Raw genomic sequence first — 19,614 nt, 5'->3', positions numbered from 1 at the left:
GATTTATAAAAACCTGGTTTGTATCTAAATTTAAATAAAGGATTTGCTAAATTGGTGAAATTACTCAGCTGATGAAGACAATTCCACTCAACCATGTAATGTCTTCAAAGATACTGTGCAAAAGCTTTAAATTAATAATGGTACATAATGAAAAGAAATCTGGTCCCAGCCTGGATTTTGTTATACAAAGATTATTGTTTCCCAAGATATTTAGAAAAAATTCCTATTTTTCAGGGCTTCAGAGGATTTTTTGTCAAGTATTGTAAACAAAGAAATTGCTTGGAAACCAAAATGGAAATATGAACAAAGGGATTATATATTTTCTCTATTTCTATCCCTCACTTTAAAGAAAGAAAAAAGTCACTGAAAGTGACATAAATTAATAAAACCAGTAGGAAAATGGTGACTTTAACAAAGGAAAAAAAACCCTACATAAAACTCAAAAGAATTTAACCAAATGGAGAAATGGAGAAACCTCCCCCATGTTCTTATGCACAGCCAAATTTGATGCAAACCTGTTTGTCCCTCCCCAGCTGAGCCTTTTCTGCTGTGACAGCCTGAACCCTTCCCATGCCTCTGGCACAGCACCTCTGCCCATCAACCAAACTTTGTAACAAGCCCACTGATAAGGGAGGAATTTCTCCACTTGTCAGACTCAAGCCCTGAAAAGTGAAATAGATTTCAAAACTCTGACCTGTAAGTGGTGTTTGGGACGTAGACATCCCTGGCAGGGAACTCCAGGATTTCTCTTGTTGGTCTGACTCTGCTGTCTGGGTAAAGCTTGACCTGCAGCAGCTCTGGGGTTAGGCAGTAGTGGGGATTCTCTGGAGCTGGAGATATGTCTATCTTCAACTGAGCTGCAAGAAGAAAGGAATTTTATTTATTAATAAATAGAAATTAATTTTTAAAAGCATAATTGTGCTTTGTTTCTTCAGGTTAATTTCCTGTATATTCACTGACATCCTATATATGAATTTAATGAATCAACAAATGATAAATTACAGATGAAGTGGATTTGTTAACAAGTATCAGTGGATCCAACTGATATCTAAGGCAACTGGGGACCAGGTAATAAGAACCAACAGAAAATATGCATCTTAACAAAGCACAGATGCTTTTGTCATAGGAAAACTAAGGAAATGCAGTCCAGATAATGCTCCTGTGAGGCCCAGCTATTGTTACAAACAAAATTCCACCAGAGGCAAGGTTGAAAAACCCTGAGATTGTCAAGCTACAAACCAGAGGTGAACTGATCACAACACTCAAGGGCTTGGAAGTTGTGGTCACTGCCCCAGGCCGTGGCAGACCAGAGCCAAGATTAATTTGCAGCAAAATAATTTGGCAAAGTTTTCTTAAAACCTAACCTGGCTGCAAGGCCAGCTGAGAGCTGGGAGATGAACCAAGGAAGAGGCAGGATTGCTGCTCCTGGAGAGCTTTAACAGAATTCACAGAATCCCTGGGTTGGAAGAGACCTTCAATATCATGGAGTCCCACACCTCAACTAAACCCTGGAACCCAGTGCCACATCCAGGCTTTTTAAACATGTTGATGGTGACTCCACCACCTCCCCAGGTAGCCATTCCAGAACTTTATCACCTTTCTGTAAGAAATGTTTTCTTAATATACAACCTGCATTTCCCTTGGCACAGCTTGAGACTGTGTCCTTGCAGCTTTGGAAGAAGCTTGGATTGGTGAGAAGGTACAGTACACAGACATTAAATGGAAAATTCATGGACTTATGTTTCTAGAGTTGTAAGTAAGAATATGCCTTAAGTAAGAAACCGTATTGATAAGATGGTGAAGGGTTTATAATGTAACGGTGTGGTTGTATAGAGTAAACTGAGAGTTTAGAAGTTATAATAGAAGCATATAAATGTGATAAAAGCCCACTGGTAAAAGTATCCCCAGTGCAGCAGAAGTGAGTAAAGCTGATAGGTTAAAAAAGCAAAATACACCCTTTGGCAACTGTCCATTGGGTTAGAAAGTTATTTATTGCCTTCTAACAAAGAACTTGTGACCACTTTGAGCTACAGCTGACTGCTCGCCCCTTTAAAATCTCACAGCCTCTGAGACTGATGTTTATCTGAGTAACAAATGGTTCTCAGCCCAAGAATGATCCCATGCCTTCATGAAAAAGCAGACAATGACAGCTGGATACCTGTGATGGGTCTGAGCCTGCGCAGCACCGACGAGGGACGTCTCATGTCAGCCAGGAACTTGTAGAGGTCCTCATCGCTCAGGCGATCCCCCTCCTGCTCAGGGTGCAAGATTTGGTTACCCAAACACCCCCCAGGGCTGCCAGAGTCAACAAACCCTCTCACCCCACAGGCTCTTCCCTCTGACATCCAACTGGCCCTTCCCAGAACAAGGTGTTACCATTCATGTGTTAAATTACACTTCATTTCTCCATCCTTTCCCCTTCCTTCATCCCTTATTAATCACCTTGACAGCTGCAGGAACTTTTAATTGAAAGCCTTTTCTCTCCTCATCAATATTATCTTTTTCCAAACTGGAAATAGCTGCTAAGAGATTTCCCAAAAATACCCATTTTTTAGCAAGTGTAATAGTTTGAAAAAGTATCTGTCATTCAGGACATGATCTTCATTCCCTCTCATCTGCCTTTCCTTTGGGATGAGCCCAGAACAGCCTTATTTTTCAGGAAAAGTAGGAAGTGTAAGGAATCTGTTGTCACTCTTTTTTGTGCCCATTCTAATAGCTCAGTTTTGCAAATTTTGGAAATATTACAGAAAATGGGACTCTGCCACGCCAAACCAAAAGAGATATGATTTTAAAGGTAAGAAGTCACAACATAAAAAATATTAAAAACTCAGGGAATGGAAGGAGGAAAACACTGGGTAGTGTTCAACTACTTAACAGGAGAAAAGGAAGATAATACAGAATCTGAAATTTAAAATCTTCAAGTAATGTTTGGCAGTTTTTAAAGGACAAATTAAATAAAATGACCTGCTTCAAAGTAAAAATAATCTCAACAATGTAAATCAATATATGCTTTTGTAAATCATTACTAACTTAGTGACCGGTTCTTCCTTAGATAGATGTGCCATTAAGCAAATCTTAGAAAATTTTCATTTTGTTACTTTTTGCTAAGCTTAACTAAAAAATCTGTTCCCTTTAATCATGTTTGCCACTGCTCAGGAAAATCCCAAGCCCTGTTTAAGTGGAGCTGCCACTCAGAAAAGCAGCACAAGAAAAATGCTTTGTTTTCCTCAGGGATCCCTGGATGTGTCCAGGGAACTGATGTCAACCTTAAATCACTCTGAGGAATTGGATTCACTACTACCAGAATTAATATATTATATAATATGTAATGTGTAACTTAGGAATTAGATTCACTACTACCAGAATTAATATATTATATATTATTATGTATTATATAACTTAGAGGAGGTTTAGATTAGATATTAGGGAGAAATTGTTCCCTGAGACGGTGGGCAGGCCCTGGCACAGGGTGCCCAGAGTAGTTGTGACTGCCCCTGGATCCCTGGCAGTGCCCAAGACTAGGCTGGAGCACCTGGGATAGTGGAAGGTGTCCCTGCCATGGCAGGGGTGGGATGGGATGGGTTTTAAGCTCCCTTCCAATCCAAACCAGTCTGTTATTCCAGGATCATTGATAAATACCATAATAAACCCAACTCAAGCCAGTCTGTTATCCATGATAATTGATAAATAACATAACAAACCCAACCCAAACCAGTCTGTTATTCCACAATAATTGATAAATACCATAACAAACCCACTGAATGCTGTTCAAAGACTCCCTGCGACTGGGGAGCAGAAATCAATCACATCACCAATTAACCACCCAGCGACCTCACACCACCCAATCCTCCTGTCCAAGCAGTAACTCCTAGGTGAGACTTTTCCCTGCCACACCTGTTTGAAGAAGTTGGTCACTGTCAGGGTGGCTGGCCTGAAGCTGCTCAGGTTGCAAGCCTCGTCCCCACTCGTGGTTCTCTCCAGGGAGCGCCTCCCGACGATGCTGGAGTTCCGCCGCTCCGACCACGACCCCTTACGCTCTGCAAAACACAACAGTGAGTAGGAAATAAAGCAGAAAAACTACAGTCCAAGAGCCTACTTTTGTCCCAGGCAGGATTCCTGCTGAAGGAAAAACTCATTCCTTCACAGGAGGAGAGGGAATGATGCCATGAGGTGACAGAAGAGGGGGTTATGCTCAGGCAATCCCGCTCCAGGAGGCTGCGGAGCACAGCTGACTCCTGCTCCCCTCTCAGCCACCTCAGCCCAGTGCCTTCCTGCTGTTATAAAAGTCTTTATCATGCTGAGATTTATGTATTTCCCTTGCTCTGAAAGATGATGAAGTTGGCAGTTTTGGGGATGCTGAAGAGCAGTTTTGGATGAGCTATGTGGCTCGCAAAGATTAATCCACTCCATTGGAAAATGTTCATCAGCCTGTAATGCTCCCTCAGTCTCACAAGCCTGGTTTTAAATAATATAACAGATGGTTTGCTAGTAAAATCCTTGAAAGATAAATCCATTTGTTATCATGGACTTTTCTGCTTTAGTTCAACCATGACCCCAGACCATCAGGGTAGGGAGAGGAAAGCGATAAAAGGAGCAACAGCAGCTGCAGGATATGAATCAAAACCTCTGGATTTGCCCACATTCCCTCCTGCAGATGCCAAGTCCTGTACCTCCTGTGCCAACTTCAACTTCTGTGGAATCTCTTTCCAAGCTGCCAGCACTGCTCACAATGTTCATGAGGTGAATGGCTGTCCAGGCAAAAGGCATCCGGTACTTCCCGAGTCTTTGGCAAAACTGCTCTGCCTGGCCCTTCAGTTTTTCCAACTTTTCCTTGTTCTGTGAAGAAAATGTTCAATACAGGAGGTTAAAATGTTCAATCCAAGAGGTTAAAAAGAGGAACAGGGTCAGAGGTTCATTTAGCAAAATCAGTGAGGAATGATGGAGTCTTTTCTAACTCGCAGTGATTGTGTGTTTTGGTAGCACCTTCCAGAGGAGCAGCACCAAATGTCGGGAAAATGCAACTTCTGCTTCCCAAAAGAGGCCACCAGAGGACAGTCAGAACAGTCTTTTATATTCCTAACCCTCCTGAACAGCCTGGCAAATCCCAGTGAGTTCATCTGCTCACTCTTCCTTCAAGAAAATCTAAATTTTCCCCTCTGAAGTCTGAAAGGGCCTTTCCTAATGTGATTTTATGCAGGAAGTGCTCAGATCATCTGGAGTTCTGTGGGAAACTCAAAACGCTCCTCAAACAAGTACTCACATACTCATTTTGTCCAGGAAAGAAGGGAATAAAAGAGGATTCTTCCATAGCTCTGCATATTAAAGAGGAAATTTCAGAGCTTTAATCAACCTCTTAATAAATTATTTCCTCCCTAAAGTGAACAAATCATCCAAGATTTTGAGAAATGGAGAGGCTGGGATCACAAGAAGGGCTGGAACCTCTGCTCTGCCCCTCATCCAACCCTTTGATCTCCACCTGGCCCTACCCAACTGCACATGAAATCAGGAACCATTTGGGAGGTTCTTTCAGAACCAGGCAGAAGTGATGGGGTTAAAGGTGCAAAAATGGTGGAAAAGTTGAAGTTTTTACTGCAAATTCCCATCAAAGGCTGCCTTCCCTTGACTCAGCTGATCCAGGGAATCACAGATGACTGAGTTTGATGGGAACCACAAATCTCCCCTGACAGCCACAAAATCTGCTGACCTTTAACTACTCCACCCCAAAAAGGCAACAAGACTCAAAGGTCTTTGGCTCTTCTTTGGCCTTTAGAATGGGATTAAATTCCTAATTAAAAATGGATCCTTTTAAAGACAGGAATAGTATCAACCATCCAACGTAAACCAAAATACATTTCATTTTTTATCAAAACACCAAAGAAATTCTTACCTTTGCTGCATCAGATTCTTTAAAAATCATATAAGGCTCAGCACACTCCCCAATATCTCCCTGCTGTAAAACTTTTTCCAGCTGAGAAGGGAAAATGAAGCATTATAAGGACATGCATCCAGCAAGGATTAATAAACTGAACAAGCACAAGGAAGGAAAGAATTCTTTCACAAGAGCTGAAGCCTGGCAAGTCTTTGTGTAAGAAGCATTTCCTGCAGAATTTTCACACTGCCTGCAAACTGCAGATCTGTCTTGAACTCCCCTTCTCACCACAAGATTTTTACCCAGAGTCCAGCCAAAAATCTTGACTCAAACACCAACCTGAAAGAGCAACATTTGTGCACTCACTGAGCCAAAGGGGAGAACAGAGAATAACTTTTATCTTTGTGTACTTTATCCCAGGAGTGACCAATGTTGCATTTTATTTCATTTATGGATCTCGCTCTCTTGGCAATTTCTGCCCTTAAATACATCTGAAAATATGGCTGAGGGGCGTGTATCCTTTTTTGAAATGAGATTCAGATCAATAGATATTTTTAAATCACTGAATTATCTGTCATTTTCAGGAGCCAGCAAATTGTTTTATACAAAAACCAAGGTCAAGCCCCAGAAAACTGATTTATATCATCAAGCAAACCTTTGTGCTCTCTCCAGTTTCTGAACTGGTTATTACACTCTCTCCCAGTGCACTGAACTGGTAATTACAAATAAACTTAAGTGAGACTACTTGAAATAAAGCAGCTCTGTTCACACTTTTGAGAACAGGATTTCCATTTTATTTTAAATAAAAAACAAAAGACTACAATAATTTCAATTTCCCTGGCATTTCTTACCTTTATTACTAGAAAGACATCTTGCGATGGGTAGGTGATAGAAAAGATGGCAGATCTGGCCAGGGTGGAAATAGCAGCAGGGGGGACATGAGGCCGAAGCATTCCCTTCATTTGCTCAGAGTTTAAATCAAAGTAGAAATTCTCTGAAATCTAAGAAAGAAATTAGGTAGTTTCAAGCATTAGTTTGTTTGTGGTTTTTTTTTTTTTTTTTTTTTTAAATTCTTCATGAACAATTTAAAATTGTTTTAAAATACATGTTAAAAACTCATGTCAAACCATGTATGAAAAGAAAAAAAAACAAAACCTTTTTGATTAAGAAATCAAGGCAGGACAGTGAGAAAGGAAATGGAGGAAACACCACAAACTACCCATAAAATTTCCTCCAGCTCCCCTAAGGTTTGCAGCTCCATCACAGAATTAGGAATTACCATTGTTAGCTGAACTGGAAACACCAAAATATCAAAATAGAAACAGAAAAAGAAAAAATAACACCTTGAAAGACAGACACTGAGCCTTTCAACTCTGAAACACCAAATTCTTCACTGCAAAGCTTCAGAGCCAAAAAGATGTGAGCAGGCTACCAACACCAGAGGTCACTAAAGAACTTATTATGTTAGAGCCAAAAAAAAGGAGTAATGAGATGATAAAATTGGCTTATGAAATGTGATTTAAATATTAAACAAAGTTCACATAATATTCCACATACTCTCATCTACATAACTTAAATCTCAATGCATTAAATTCAAGTCTTAAAGAGATAAATGTCAAAATGCATATTTTTAACATTTTTCTCTCTACTACTGCTAATATCTTGAATAAGGAAAACTAAGAGACTCTTTAAATATTAAATAGAGAACATAAATAGGTGAATAAATGTATTTTGCATTTCCTACAACTTAGATCTTGAAAAGACTCCTCAGATTTGTTTTTATTTTAGTCATTTTAGCATGTGTGACTTTCTGTGCATTACTGAAGCATTGCTTGGACCCATGCCATGCTGAATCACCAAAAAGAGATTAAGACAGTCATAAAAACTTAATCTAAATAAAAGGTTTCAGTTACCTAAGTTCTCTCTGGGGAAGAGACTTTTGAAAGCCAAATTGGACTCCATATATATACATATATTTGTATATATATATATTCTGATTTCAGGCACTGTCATATTAGATAATATTTTTAGGAAAGTGGTTATACCTCAACTGCTTTACCAAGAAGAACACACAAGATGGTTCATGAAATGCCTTCATCATTCTTCCAACCTCTATGTCACTGTCCTCTTAAAGCTTTGCCACCAGAATGAATTCCTCCATTTCTTGTGTTTAGATTTCAGTGGAAATGTCACACTCAAGTAATTAAAAACCTACCTTCTTCTTTTCTTTAACATCATACAAAGCCAAACTTGCAAAAATGGGCTCAATTTCTATTTCAAATCTTGAAAGAAGGAAAACACAGAATCAGTTGACTTGCATTTTGTCAGAAGGAATAACCAGCCCTGTCCCCAGATCCTCCCTGAGATGTGTGAACAGCTGAGCCAACCCCAGGGCTGCTCCTGCTCCAAAGGGATCTTCTTTCCCAATTTCCACCCCACTCCTGTCCTGCTCCCTCCCACCAGAACCATGTCAGTGCTCCCTGCACCTTCCAAAAGCCATTTTAACTCACTGAAAGCAAAGCAAAGCAGCCCAAAAGCCTCCTCAGAGGGGGAGGAATTGTTAATTGGGATAATTGGAGCACTCAGCTCCCCTAATGCCCTGGAGGAGCCAATTTCCTGTGCTGCCCCAGATAAATGGCCAACTGCTCCTCTCAGCTTTCCTGACCAGAAGGCTCCTGCCTCTGGACATCAGGGACACCTATTTTGGCAATTTTCAATTGTTAACTGTTGTCAAAAAATAGCAAAAACTCGCTTAGAAAGGTGCCAGCTCTTCACAGTGACTGTTATCCAGTGTTCATGCAAATTCCAACACTCCCAACAAGAACACTGACCCACCAAACAGAGCTGAACTTATTGTCAGAACACCTGGGGAGACAAAGGAATCTCAAAACATTCAAAACCCATCCCTGCACCACAGTGAGCAGGGGCTGAAATGCCATTTTTGTCTGCACAAGCTCCCCACAAAATCCATGTCCCATCCATGCTGGGATCCCCTCCACACCCAGCCCTTGCAGGGAGATCAGCTTCAGCCTGGAACTCCTCCTTCCAACAGGGACAACACCACCAAACAGGTGTTTTCTCCAGTTTTGCAACAAAGCTGAGATTAACCTGGAAATGACCCCGCTTAGGTCATCTGAGCTTTCTCCCTGGGGAAAAATGCCCTTGTTTTGTGCCACTGAGATGGCACAATCCTGGATTACATCCCCGAGCACAGGCTCAGAGATTCCCAGGTACACAAGCAAACATGGAGCTGGGCAGGTTTGCTATAAATTTGCAGTCAGCAAGAGATGCTTAAAGAGCAGAAAACATTAATTTCCAGCATCTAACTTATTTATGCTAAAGACACCCTCCTTTGGAGGGAAAGCTGCACTGCTACTGCATATTATGTTGTTCCAGTTCATAAAAGGCTGCAAAATCAGTTCATCTCTATGGCTATATTAGGTCCTGGAGTACTCTACGAGCAGGAGAAATGTCCCACACATATATCTCAGTTATGAGCAGCAACTGGAGCTCTCTAATAAGAAGGGTTGACCTAACTGAGGACACAGAAGATGAATACAGCAGTGTGGAAAATCAGTTTTGTACTTTATTTCTCCAAGGGAATAACAGTAAAATTTTACCTTGTGTTATTAGAGAAGAGTTATAGGCAATGAACCAGCTGCAGGTAACCCTATATTCAGGAGCTCCACTTCATTAAACTTGTTTAACAGGTTTCTATTCCTCCAGTTAATGCTTACTAAGTGTATAAAGTCTTCACTCTTAAAGGGACACAGTCAAGGTTGTTGAGCCTAAACTTTGGGAAATCTTTGGTTGTCTTTATGGTTTTAAGGCTCGAGCATTTTTGATCTTTAAATTTAATCTCAAATTTCCTCATTAGGGAGGAGAACACCAGTTAAAAGCCCTGGAGGAGCGTGGTGAAGCCACTGGTGTGCCAGTGACATGGAACAGGTAGAGCTGGAAAGCAACAGGGAGAAAAGCCAGGAGAAGGAGGATATTTCCTGTCTCATCAATCTGCAGGAAGTCATGAAGATACAACTGTGTAACTCAAGCTTTACAAAATGAACCTGGAAGCCTATGACCAAACAATGCAATCACCCTTCCAGGGCAATAAACAAGGCAGTGGAGTTATTCCAGATGCACGTGAATACAGCAGCAGATTTAAATTCTGAATTTCTGTCTGTTGGAGTGGTACTTACTTCAGGGACAAACACTTCACCAAGAGTCTTTGGCCAAAGTGCTCTTTGGGTACTTCAGGGACACTGAGTCTCTCTATGGGCTCCTCCTGGAATTAGAGATACAAACCCTGTACAAACCACCAGCAGAACCAGGAGGCAAACACATCTATCACTTTTTTCTTCTAAGACACAGCACCAATTTAATCTGAGGCTTTCCAGCACGGTGCATTCATCAGCAGCTATAAACATGCTAAATTAAATCCCTTTAATGTTTCTACAATTGCATAACCAGAAGGGAAACCCAATCTTCAGAAAGTAATATCTATGGGCAAGACAATATGCTGAAAAACACAAAATAGCTGCAGTTCTCATGCATGTTAAACACAGGTGATCTTAAATGCTTTAAATCCCTGGCAGACTGACAGCTTTCACATTCCCAATACCCTTCACTTTTGTAATCTCACCCACATGCATGTAAAAATACCTCATCTGGTGCTGGGTGTAGTGCAAAAAGCTCCTTATGCCTACTGGACTTCCTCTGGTCCTCGTTGTGGTGGTCAATCTCCTCGTTTGGGGTTCTGTCCAGCAGGTTTGGGAGGAGGGCATCAGGCAGGGAGTTCTTCAGGTCGAAGATGCTGCAGGCCCAGCTGCCCCGGGGAGTGTCGTCGATCGACATTGAGCGGCGCTTGAGGTCATCCTGAGAGCCAACAAATTAAAAGCAACTTCTAATGGGAAAAGGACTGCACTTTTAAAGCAGGACTATAAATTAGGTTTTATGAAGCCAGGTTTTAAAGGCACATTACTTGTTCATCCTGGTAGCTGTTGCCATCAGGAGCTTCATCAGACTCGAAGACCTGTTTGGGGAGCCCTTTTTGCCTCTCCTTCTGTTTGTCCAAGGTGTTGGGATTGAACCCAGTTCCCAGCTTGTGGTATCTGCAAACAGAGGATTTCAAACACATTCTTAGCAGCCCTTTTGACCCCGACCCCAGAAGCAGCACCCCGGAACAAACCCAGCATTGTCAGCGTGGGTGCTCCCGAGGCAGGAGCTGCTCTCTGCAAACACAATTTCCAGTCAGCTCCACTGGAGCTGGGGCATCATCCAACAGCCACTATTCCAGCACTACAATGTCACTCTGTTCATCTATAAAGCCACTCTGGGTGATGTCAAAAGGAGGATTATCAAGGGCCAATTAAAGTCGTTGTCAAATGTGCCATTGTGATGCCAAGCTAAAAACAGGCCGGGAACACAAGGGCCAAAGGCCAGTGGTTCTGCTGGAGCAGGAACTGACTTGGAGCAGATAAAATGATTAACTGGAAAACCAAAACAGCAACTCAGGAAAATCCTGAGCACCTCTGGAGAACAATTTTCCAACCCTGACTGAAACAAGTGTCTTCACATAGCATCTTTGTGAGGAAAGTGGGTCCCTCAGAGCTTCCCAGAGCATGAGAGCTCCTACAAGTGAACAGTCTGCCTGCTGTGCTGACAGGAGCAGATCTCTTTGACTAACAAATTTTTGGGTGCCAAATGGCACCACGTCTGTATTTATACACACACACATGGGTAGAGCCACGGCCTCCCTGCAATATTCACTCCAAGTCAGTTCCTGGGCTCACATCGAGAATTAACTGTTCTTACCATGCACTGGCACTAAAGTTACCACAGAGGGATGCTCCAGATATGGGAAAACCATGGAAATGCTAGCAGCAAATAAAGGAAGGGAAGAGAAAAAAGGAGGAATGCATTTTCCTTGCTAGGCTGTAATTGCTGAGACCTGAACAAGAGAATCTATATAATCCTCACCTGGATGTCTGCATTCCCATCACAGCTCCACCAACAAGTGCAAATTATCTCTAATTAACACCTGACTTCCTCAGTCTAGCACACAGAAATTATGCCATAAGCTTGAAATCAGAATATGCTAGTGGATTTTTTTCGGGCCAGTGAACTTATTCACCTTTTCCAATATCATTAAAGAAATTACTGATTACTGAAAACCACAGGATGGATTCCCCTGCCTCAAAAACATTTTGGTTGCAAAAAAACTGGAAGCAGAGACGGACATAATAATGAAGATTATTTCCCCTGGGTGGGGAAGAAAAGAATGGAATGTTACAAATCGATCCAGCAGTTCTTCCAAGAGATGGGGTTTGTGCCCCTGGAGCTAGCCAGAGGACTTGGAACCATCCAATGGGATGGATTAAGAGGAAATTGTTGGCACCTTTACTTGAAAAACAATTCAGTCCTTCCCAGCTGAGCTTCTGGGTTCTTTCCCTGCTCCAGCAGTAACTCTACCCAGTGCACTGCCATGATTTTATCCAAGCAGGAAGTGCTATGACTCTCAGAGGACAAAACCCCACCAAATAAAGCTCATCAGAGCAGGAATCACAGTCAGGAATTGCAGGTACCAGTGAAAGTCACTGAGAAGCCAGGAGTGGGTGGCTGGGTGGGTCACACTGTCCAGGTCTGTGGTGTATCCAAGACTCTGCTGCCAAGGCTGGGAGTTAATAAAACATCTCCCTCCCTCTTGGGTTCCTTTCTGGATGGTTTTTTTATTTTGGTATGAGATTACAAAACACTTTTTTATTAGGTCACGTTAGCAGTGCCAAGCACATCCTGAGCATCCCCTGAAGTGGCTCTCAGGACAACATTAAACCAGTGAATTGTAGCAACTGCCACAAGGGCAGAGCTGGAGCTGCAGCCAAGTCATTTGTAGGTGATGCACATCACATGGATCACTCACTCCCTGACAGCAGCTCTTGAAGTCATCAGACTTCCAATCATCCGAGAGAGTCCCTGCTCCAACTGAAGCCTCTCAGAACCCTTCCTGTAATTTGCATGGAATAATCAATGCATGCCCATCCTCTGAACTGTTAACTCACTAGGTAAATGTTGTGATGGTTCAAATATTAACAGTTATTTATCTGAATTATGTACTTTCCCCACGTCTCTCTGGGAATCAAAGGAAGCTGCAGAGAGCATCTTGTCTATCAGATGGTGGTGACTCCTCATAAATCACTGCAGAATTAATGCAACTTGTCTCTAAAAAGAACTAAAACCAGATGGAACATAGGAAGAAACAAGTGCTCTAAGTAATTTTACTTGTCCACACTCTCCAATTGCTCTACCATGGTAAAGGAGTAACTGTGGACTGAAATGGCCTAAATTTTCCAAAATGCCCCAAGGGCTTTTGACATCCAAGATCCAAGTTCCCAAACACAAAATATCAGTTCATCTGAACCTGGCAACGAAAAGCCAGAGCACATGGAATCAGCAGCCAGAACAATATTTTTGAGCCTCCTTATAGCACTTGGCCAAAATTTAAATATGAACTTGAGGTGACCAACACCTCGGGGATTCTCACTCACTTTCTGTTCACGATCGCCCAGTCCTCCGTGTAACTCCTGACACAGTCCCTCACGTGAGGGTCCATCTCGCTGTTAAAAGAACGAACAACAAAGACCAAAGTGATGATGGGGATTTCTTAAACACTGATTTCATTCCCTGGAGCATCACCAGGTGAGCCGGTGCCCTACCTCTCCTCGGGCACGGCCGACAGCAGCGTCCGGCACTCGCGGGGGGTGTAAACCACCTCGATGTCATCGCGGGGAAACTCCAGCAGGTCCCGCAGGGGCCCCGACTCCACGGCCAGAGGGTGGGTGTTGAGATACTCCTCCAGGTCCACAGGGTCCACAGCTTCTGTGAGAGGCACCTGGGAAGGCACAAAGCACCACCACAGAGCCTTACGCCGAGGTGAAGAAATAAAGGAAAATCACGCGCGCGTTTTCTGCTCTCTTTTTTTAAACCAGTTCTTCTGCCTCGTTGAGGGATTTGGTGCAACGTCAGGTGATTAACCCCAGTGGTGTTAACCTCAGCTAACACATCACAGAGCTGCTTCTCCTGCCTTATCTTTTATCTGATGTTCCTCTGCATATTTCTCTGGTGCGTACCATCACCACCTAAAAAATACAACTAGAGCCAGAAAAGGTTACATCTATTTTCAGGAAATACAACAAAAGGAAACTTAGTACTTTATTGCCCACTTTATCTGAGCCTGGATTTGTTTTCACCAGGCTCTGATCACAAAGGGAACCTTGATCCTGATCCAAGATGCAGGAACCCTTCCTCCCCCAGGCAGAACCCAGAGCAAGGCCTGATTTAGCAGGAACTCAGGCAGCCACACAGCTCTGAGGACTAACATTATTTTGAATTAAACCACCTCTCTGGGGAACACAAAACACAATGTTCACCTACCACAGGTACAAGTTTAACCACCTCTTCTCCCTGGTATTAGAGCCTTTAGTGCCACAATGACTCTGCCCATGCCAGGAAGGGACAGTGCCCTCAATAAAATAGATGCTTAAAAATCATCTTTATTGGCACAAAGCCTTTATCTGAAGCACAAGGAATGACTGAAAACGTGCAGGAAAACAGTAGATTACACTGGCAGTGCTGATCTCACCACCCTGAGCTTTTTTTAGATACATTAGAAGAAACTTTGCATAAACTGGATACATACTCACATTGCATAACTTGTATTTTTACATATCCCATTACATAAATACATATAAATATTCTGATATGAGATCATTATGCTATGAGGCTATACATAAACATAGCCATTAAGAAAATGAAACACTAAAAACAATTTTTGAGGAAGCTGTCTCTACAGCAACTGACAGATTTCCTAGAATTCCTTGGCACATGCCAGTGAGGCTGAGTGTTTTAACAAGAGTCACAAAAGCACATCCAAATTCAGCAGTTTTCTCTACTAACTTCCCCTTTCCTGTCATCCAGATGATTTCTGTGGGACAAGGAACTATTCTGTAGCTTGTGTTGGAGATGACTTTAAAAAGAACACTTGGTATTTCAGTTTTAAATGTGCTTCTTGGAAATATTGCTATACAAACCCCAAATTCCAGTTTTCAAATTATTGCCAACAAGTTCTGTAATAAGTCAACTTTTTATTCAAGGAAAAAGACTTGGCTAACACAGAGGGCACTGAAACAATTTCCCTACTACAAGCAACCTCAATGAATACTGCAATTTTCTTAGAAGACAAACCCTTCAGCAGGAAACCAGCATGACTCCAGGGAATTCAGGGGAGCTGGACCAGGTGACTTTTTGCCAGGTAAGAATCTGGTTCACTTAAAAAAATGTGAGATGGCTGGAAATGTGGTATTTGATTCTGCAAGTTAGGTAGAAGAAACAAATTAATTTCTGTGTAAAGAAATATCAGGAGAATCAGAGAAGGGTTGGAAGGGACCTTAAAGACCAGCTCTGCCACGGGCAGGGACACCTTTCACAAGGAGATGATGAGCATCTCTTTAATCCCAAAACCTTTTCCCCCCTTCTCATCCTGAACTCTTGAAATGGACTCAAAATGTGTGATTTTGGAGAACTTTTGAAAGCACAAACCAGACACTTCTCACTGTTTTCACGAGCAGAACTTGTCACTGCTCCTGCCACAGCACAGCTGAGATGTCACCACCTCACCCTGTTCCTCACAAACACTACTTTTAACCTAACATTGTAAAAAAAAGGTTCCAAAATTAAATAATACAACACAAATTATAAGTGTATAGTTAAACTGTGTGATATCATATAGTAGAAAACTTAAGAGTTTAAAATTTTAGAATATGATAATATATAAAACAAGATAAAAGTTTTAGAGCAAAAGCTAATCCTTCTTTACCTTCTCACATTCTTCATGAGTTTAAGTATTGTGTAAATAAATAAAAAAATCTGCATTGCAAGTCATGAGTAGTTAATTATTAGATTAAAAATAAAAATAATTTAAGCATCATTTCTTAATTAAACAGTTTATCCTTTAAGAACATTATAGAAAAAGAATATGTCTCCATTTTTACTTTGTTAAAGAGAATTACCATAGAATTCACACTTTGTGAGACTATAATAAATTTTTTTTTAAAAAATCAACATTAGTGGTGCCCTGGGTGAGGATGCAACTCTTGACCTTCAGAGGGTGACAGCTTTTCCTTAAGGAATTGCTCCAAGTGCCTGTTTGTTCCCAAGTGCTGCCAGCTCCCAGTGCTGCTCTGTGCCAAATGTGACCAACCTCAGAACCAAAGAGGAGGAACCACCCCGCACTGGAGACTCCTTCCAAATGGTGATAAAAGCAACAAAATGAGTAACAAAACTCTGGGCAGAAGCTCCAGAAGCAGGGGGTGTCCAGAGGTGCTGGGAAAAGCATCCCCCCACACCTTCCATGGCCAGCACAGAGCCCCAGCCATGCTGCTCCTTGCTGGGCACTGGCAGCACCCCCAGAGGGGCAAGGAAACCTCATGGCATGACTTAAAGCTGCTTAGCTGATCCTGTTTTTATGCCCTAACATTTTAAGATTTATTTTTATTTCTCTTTCTGACCTGGCAGCTCCAAAGCTGAGGGATCTTCCAGAAGTGAGCTTATTGTAAATGCAGGCAAACCCAATGGGAAGAAATGAGGATTTCTGACTCAATTCAGAAGGCTGAATGATTTCTTTATTTTAACTATGCTAAAATACATTAATATACTATATAAAGGAAGACACTAAGACTCCATACTACTTTCTCTAACTCTAACACAACTCATGACCCTCTCTGGAGAGTCCAGCCCCAGGTGGGCTGGATTGGCCATAGGCTCAATCCTCACCAGAATCCAACCAAGCAATCACCCCAGGTAAACAATTCTCCAAACACATTCCACACGGGAAAAACAAGAAGCACAAACAGAAATTGTTTTCTCTTTCATTTCTCTCTGTGAAAAATCCTAAGAGAGGGAGAAATGTGCTGCCACATAAGCTGCTTGTGCAAGTGTTGTGTTTTAATCTGCACAAACTCATTCACCTGTGATTCTCTAACACACAGGAACCTACCCCTCATCCCTTCTAATCTTTCCACTCCACTTACCCTAAACAGAATTACAAAAAAGATGAGGAAAAGCCTCCTCAGTATTAACACAGAGCTCATGGGGACATGCAGGACCGAGGGCCTGAGGCTGTCACAGCCCAGAACACACCAGGTCCCCTCATCCCTGGCATTCCACATCTCAAATTGCCCTTGTCCTACAGGAGCAGTGGGATGTGTTGGACACGAGATGAAGGATGAAGTGGCCATGCCAGTTAAAAATCACCCAATCCAGAAAGGCAGGCAGTGCTCAGAAGCTCTCCGTGCTTTCCAAGGGTTTCCAAGCCCTTCACACATTTCAGGATTAGGCCCAAGGTTGCACTTCCCAATTTTCCAGTTTGTCTCTTTGGGTTATTATTGTACCATGAAGATGTAAACAAACATAATAGTCAAGCCCAGAGGCCTGTGTTAGACTCACCATCTGTGCAGTCAGAAATACTGTCTAGCACCTGAGCAAAGAGGCCAAACATAAATTCATGGCTATGGAGAGGAACTACTTGGTGTCAGACTATTGGCAGATAAAAGGCAAGAACGTTATTTTAGGCTTCAGATATTTGTGGGGGAAGAAGTGATGAAAGAGGAGGAGGAAAGAAGGATGAATAAATGCACCAAAAGGAAAATGAACCTAAAAGATGCCCCCATGTGTGAACAGAACCACAAGAGCTCCTCTCAAGGCTCTTGCTGCCAATGGTTTCACCTTTCCCCTGTCCTGCTCCATGCTCCAGCATCACTCCAAAGCTGTGCATGGGGACAAGGACACACAAAATACCAGGGGCTATTCCAGTGTTACTTGGGCAAAGCATCAGTCACCTGAAATTGCCACACAAACCCATCAGGTGAAACGTGCACAAGCTCAGGTAAAGACCAGGTTACCCAACCCCATCATCCCAATCAGCCTCACTGCTGCTGGAGGAGCAGAACCTGCTCTGCCATCTCACCTCCAGCCCAGCTGAGCTCCTGTGGCACCAGGACAAACAAGAGGCATCCAACAGCTGCTTGTGTGACACTGGGCTACAGCTGAGCTCAGCCACCAAAGAACTGCCAGTCCTGCCAGCTGCACATGAAAAGGTTTCAAATCTGCTGCAGCAGGAAGGAGCAACAGCTGAGGAGGATAAAGCCAGCATGGTTTTGCAGGAAAGGACCTTAAAGCTCATCCTGTTTCAACCCTGACACTTTCCACTACCTCAGGCTGCTCCAAGCCCCAATGTCCACCCTGTCCTTGGACACTTCCAGGGATCCAGGGGCAGCCACAGCTTCTCTGGTTGCCCTGTGCCAGGGTCTCAGCACTCTCACAGGGAAGAATTTCTTAATATCTAATCTGAATTTCTCCTCTTGGTTTGAAATCATTCTCCCTGTGTAAAAAGTCACTCTCCTATTTTTTCTAAGCCTCCTTTAAGTATTGAAAGACTCCAGTGTGGTCTCCCCTAATAAACCTGATGGGGAATACTGGAGTGTTACTGCAAGAAATCCTGGCCTGGGGTCCATTTCTCTTGAGTTGATTAAGACCCTCTAGAAACCAAAGGCTGCAAGAGCCCAGAGCATCTTCCCCACCAGGACCACAGAATAATGTAAATGAACAGCAAATACATGCTAAAAATATGCAAAGGAAAGCTGCACCCAGAATTGCTGCTCTTTTAAAAAATACTCTTTAATTTTGTGCAGGCTGTAATTATAGATGGAATTTTGGACAATTCCCCAACCTGTTTTGCATTCAGTCTTTATCCCAGGATCAGGCACTGCCACCCCACTCATGGCAAGCATTGTTCTGTGCCATTAAAATCTACAGGAGGACAATGTGGGGAAAAAGGGCAGCTCAGGATGAGTAAGAGGTGCATAACCTGCTCCCTGCCAGCACAAACACTGTGTTTATCACAGCACTGATAATCTGAAAGTACAGAAGAAATCAAAAGGGACTCACTCTCTCAGACTTACCCTAACCCTAATCAAACCCCTCACTTGGAAATATATATACATTAAAAATTCCAATTCTACATGTCCTTAATCTGACCACAGACATGTTTAACCAGCTAATTCAGCCAGCAGCCTTGATTGGATGTTTTAACCCACTTAACAGGCAGTTTCCAGAGGTGCACCTGTGTTGCTGCAGTTCTGGCTCCCAGCACTTGCAGGACAAAGCCCTATTTCAGAGGTTTACAGCTCTCCTGCAATGGGGACACTCAAGCTTTCTTCTTTAAGGTTGTGTTATTCTTCACTCTTACATGCTCTTAAAAGCTGAAAAATCAAACTGCCTTCCCTATCGACTTTGCCCTTCTCCAGACAGCAAACATTGTATTTTTGTGGAGTTTTAGTGCACATGTCTCTCTCCTATTTATTTCTTCTTTTTGAGCACCTACCTGCATCATCATCATCACTTCCAAAAGCACCTGCACAAATCTGCAGGAGCCTCAGTGAGGGGATGTGGCATCACTCCATGGAGGGTAACACAAACCCTCACTCACTTCAGCCAGGCAGCCCAAAGGGATAACAAAGGGAACAAAGGCATAAAGAGCAGGGAAAGCTACACCCAGGGAGCCACACTGCAAAGCTCACACAGGGAAACAAAAAATACAATGCAGAGGTCAGGTTTGTACAAGACCTGCACCTGTGCAGGTACCTGAAGGCTCAAGATCTGCTCTCCTGGGCACTGCACAGCAGCTCAGTAACAAC

At 42.6% G+C, this 19,614-nt stretch overlaps 1 protein-coding gene across 8 annotated transcripts in view; it reads right to left on the bottom strand.

Moving 5' to 3' along the window:
- The window catches only part of DOCK7 (dedicator of cytokinesis 7), a 95,121-nt gene that overhangs the window by 59,248 nt on the left and 16,259 nt on the right, over positions 1-19,614 (bottom strand). For all 8 annotated transcript variants that reach the window (XM_021542714.3, XM_021542721.3, XM_021542730.3 and 5 more), the window contains exons 3-14: positions 13,579-13,754; positions 13,411-13,479; positions 10,848-10,977; positions 10,529-10,741; positions 10,066-10,151; positions 8,085-8,151; positions 6,721-6,870; positions 5,888-5,968; positions 4,671-4,836; positions 3,895-4,037; positions 2,159-2,252; positions 695-857 (exon numbers count right to left, since the gene is read on the bottom strand). In XM_021542714.3, the coding sequence (XP_021398389.2) occupies positions 695-857; positions 2,159-2,252; positions 3,895-4,037; positions 4,671-4,836; positions 5,888-5,968; positions 6,721-6,870; positions 8,085-8,151; positions 10,066-10,151; positions 10,529-10,741; positions 10,848-10,977; positions 13,411-13,479; positions 13,579-13,754 (1,538 nt within the window). The remainder of the gene's footprint in view (positions 1-694; positions 858-2,158; positions 2,253-3,894; positions 4,038-4,670; positions 4,837-5,887; positions 5,969-6,720; positions 6,871-8,084; positions 8,152-10,065; positions 10,152-10,528; positions 10,742-10,847; positions 10,978-13,410; positions 13,480-13,578; positions 13,755-19,614) is intronic.

The sequence above is a fragment of the Lonchura striata genome, chromosome 9 (assembly GCF_046129695.1).
Source record: "Lonchura striata isolate bLonStr1 chromosome 9, bLonStr1.mat, whole genome shotgun sequence".
Classification (NCBI taxonomy): Eukaryota; Metazoa; Chordata; class Aves; order Passeriformes; family Estrildidae; genus Lonchura; species Lonchura striata.
This window is presented reverse-complemented; position numbering and strand designations above follow the sequence as displayed.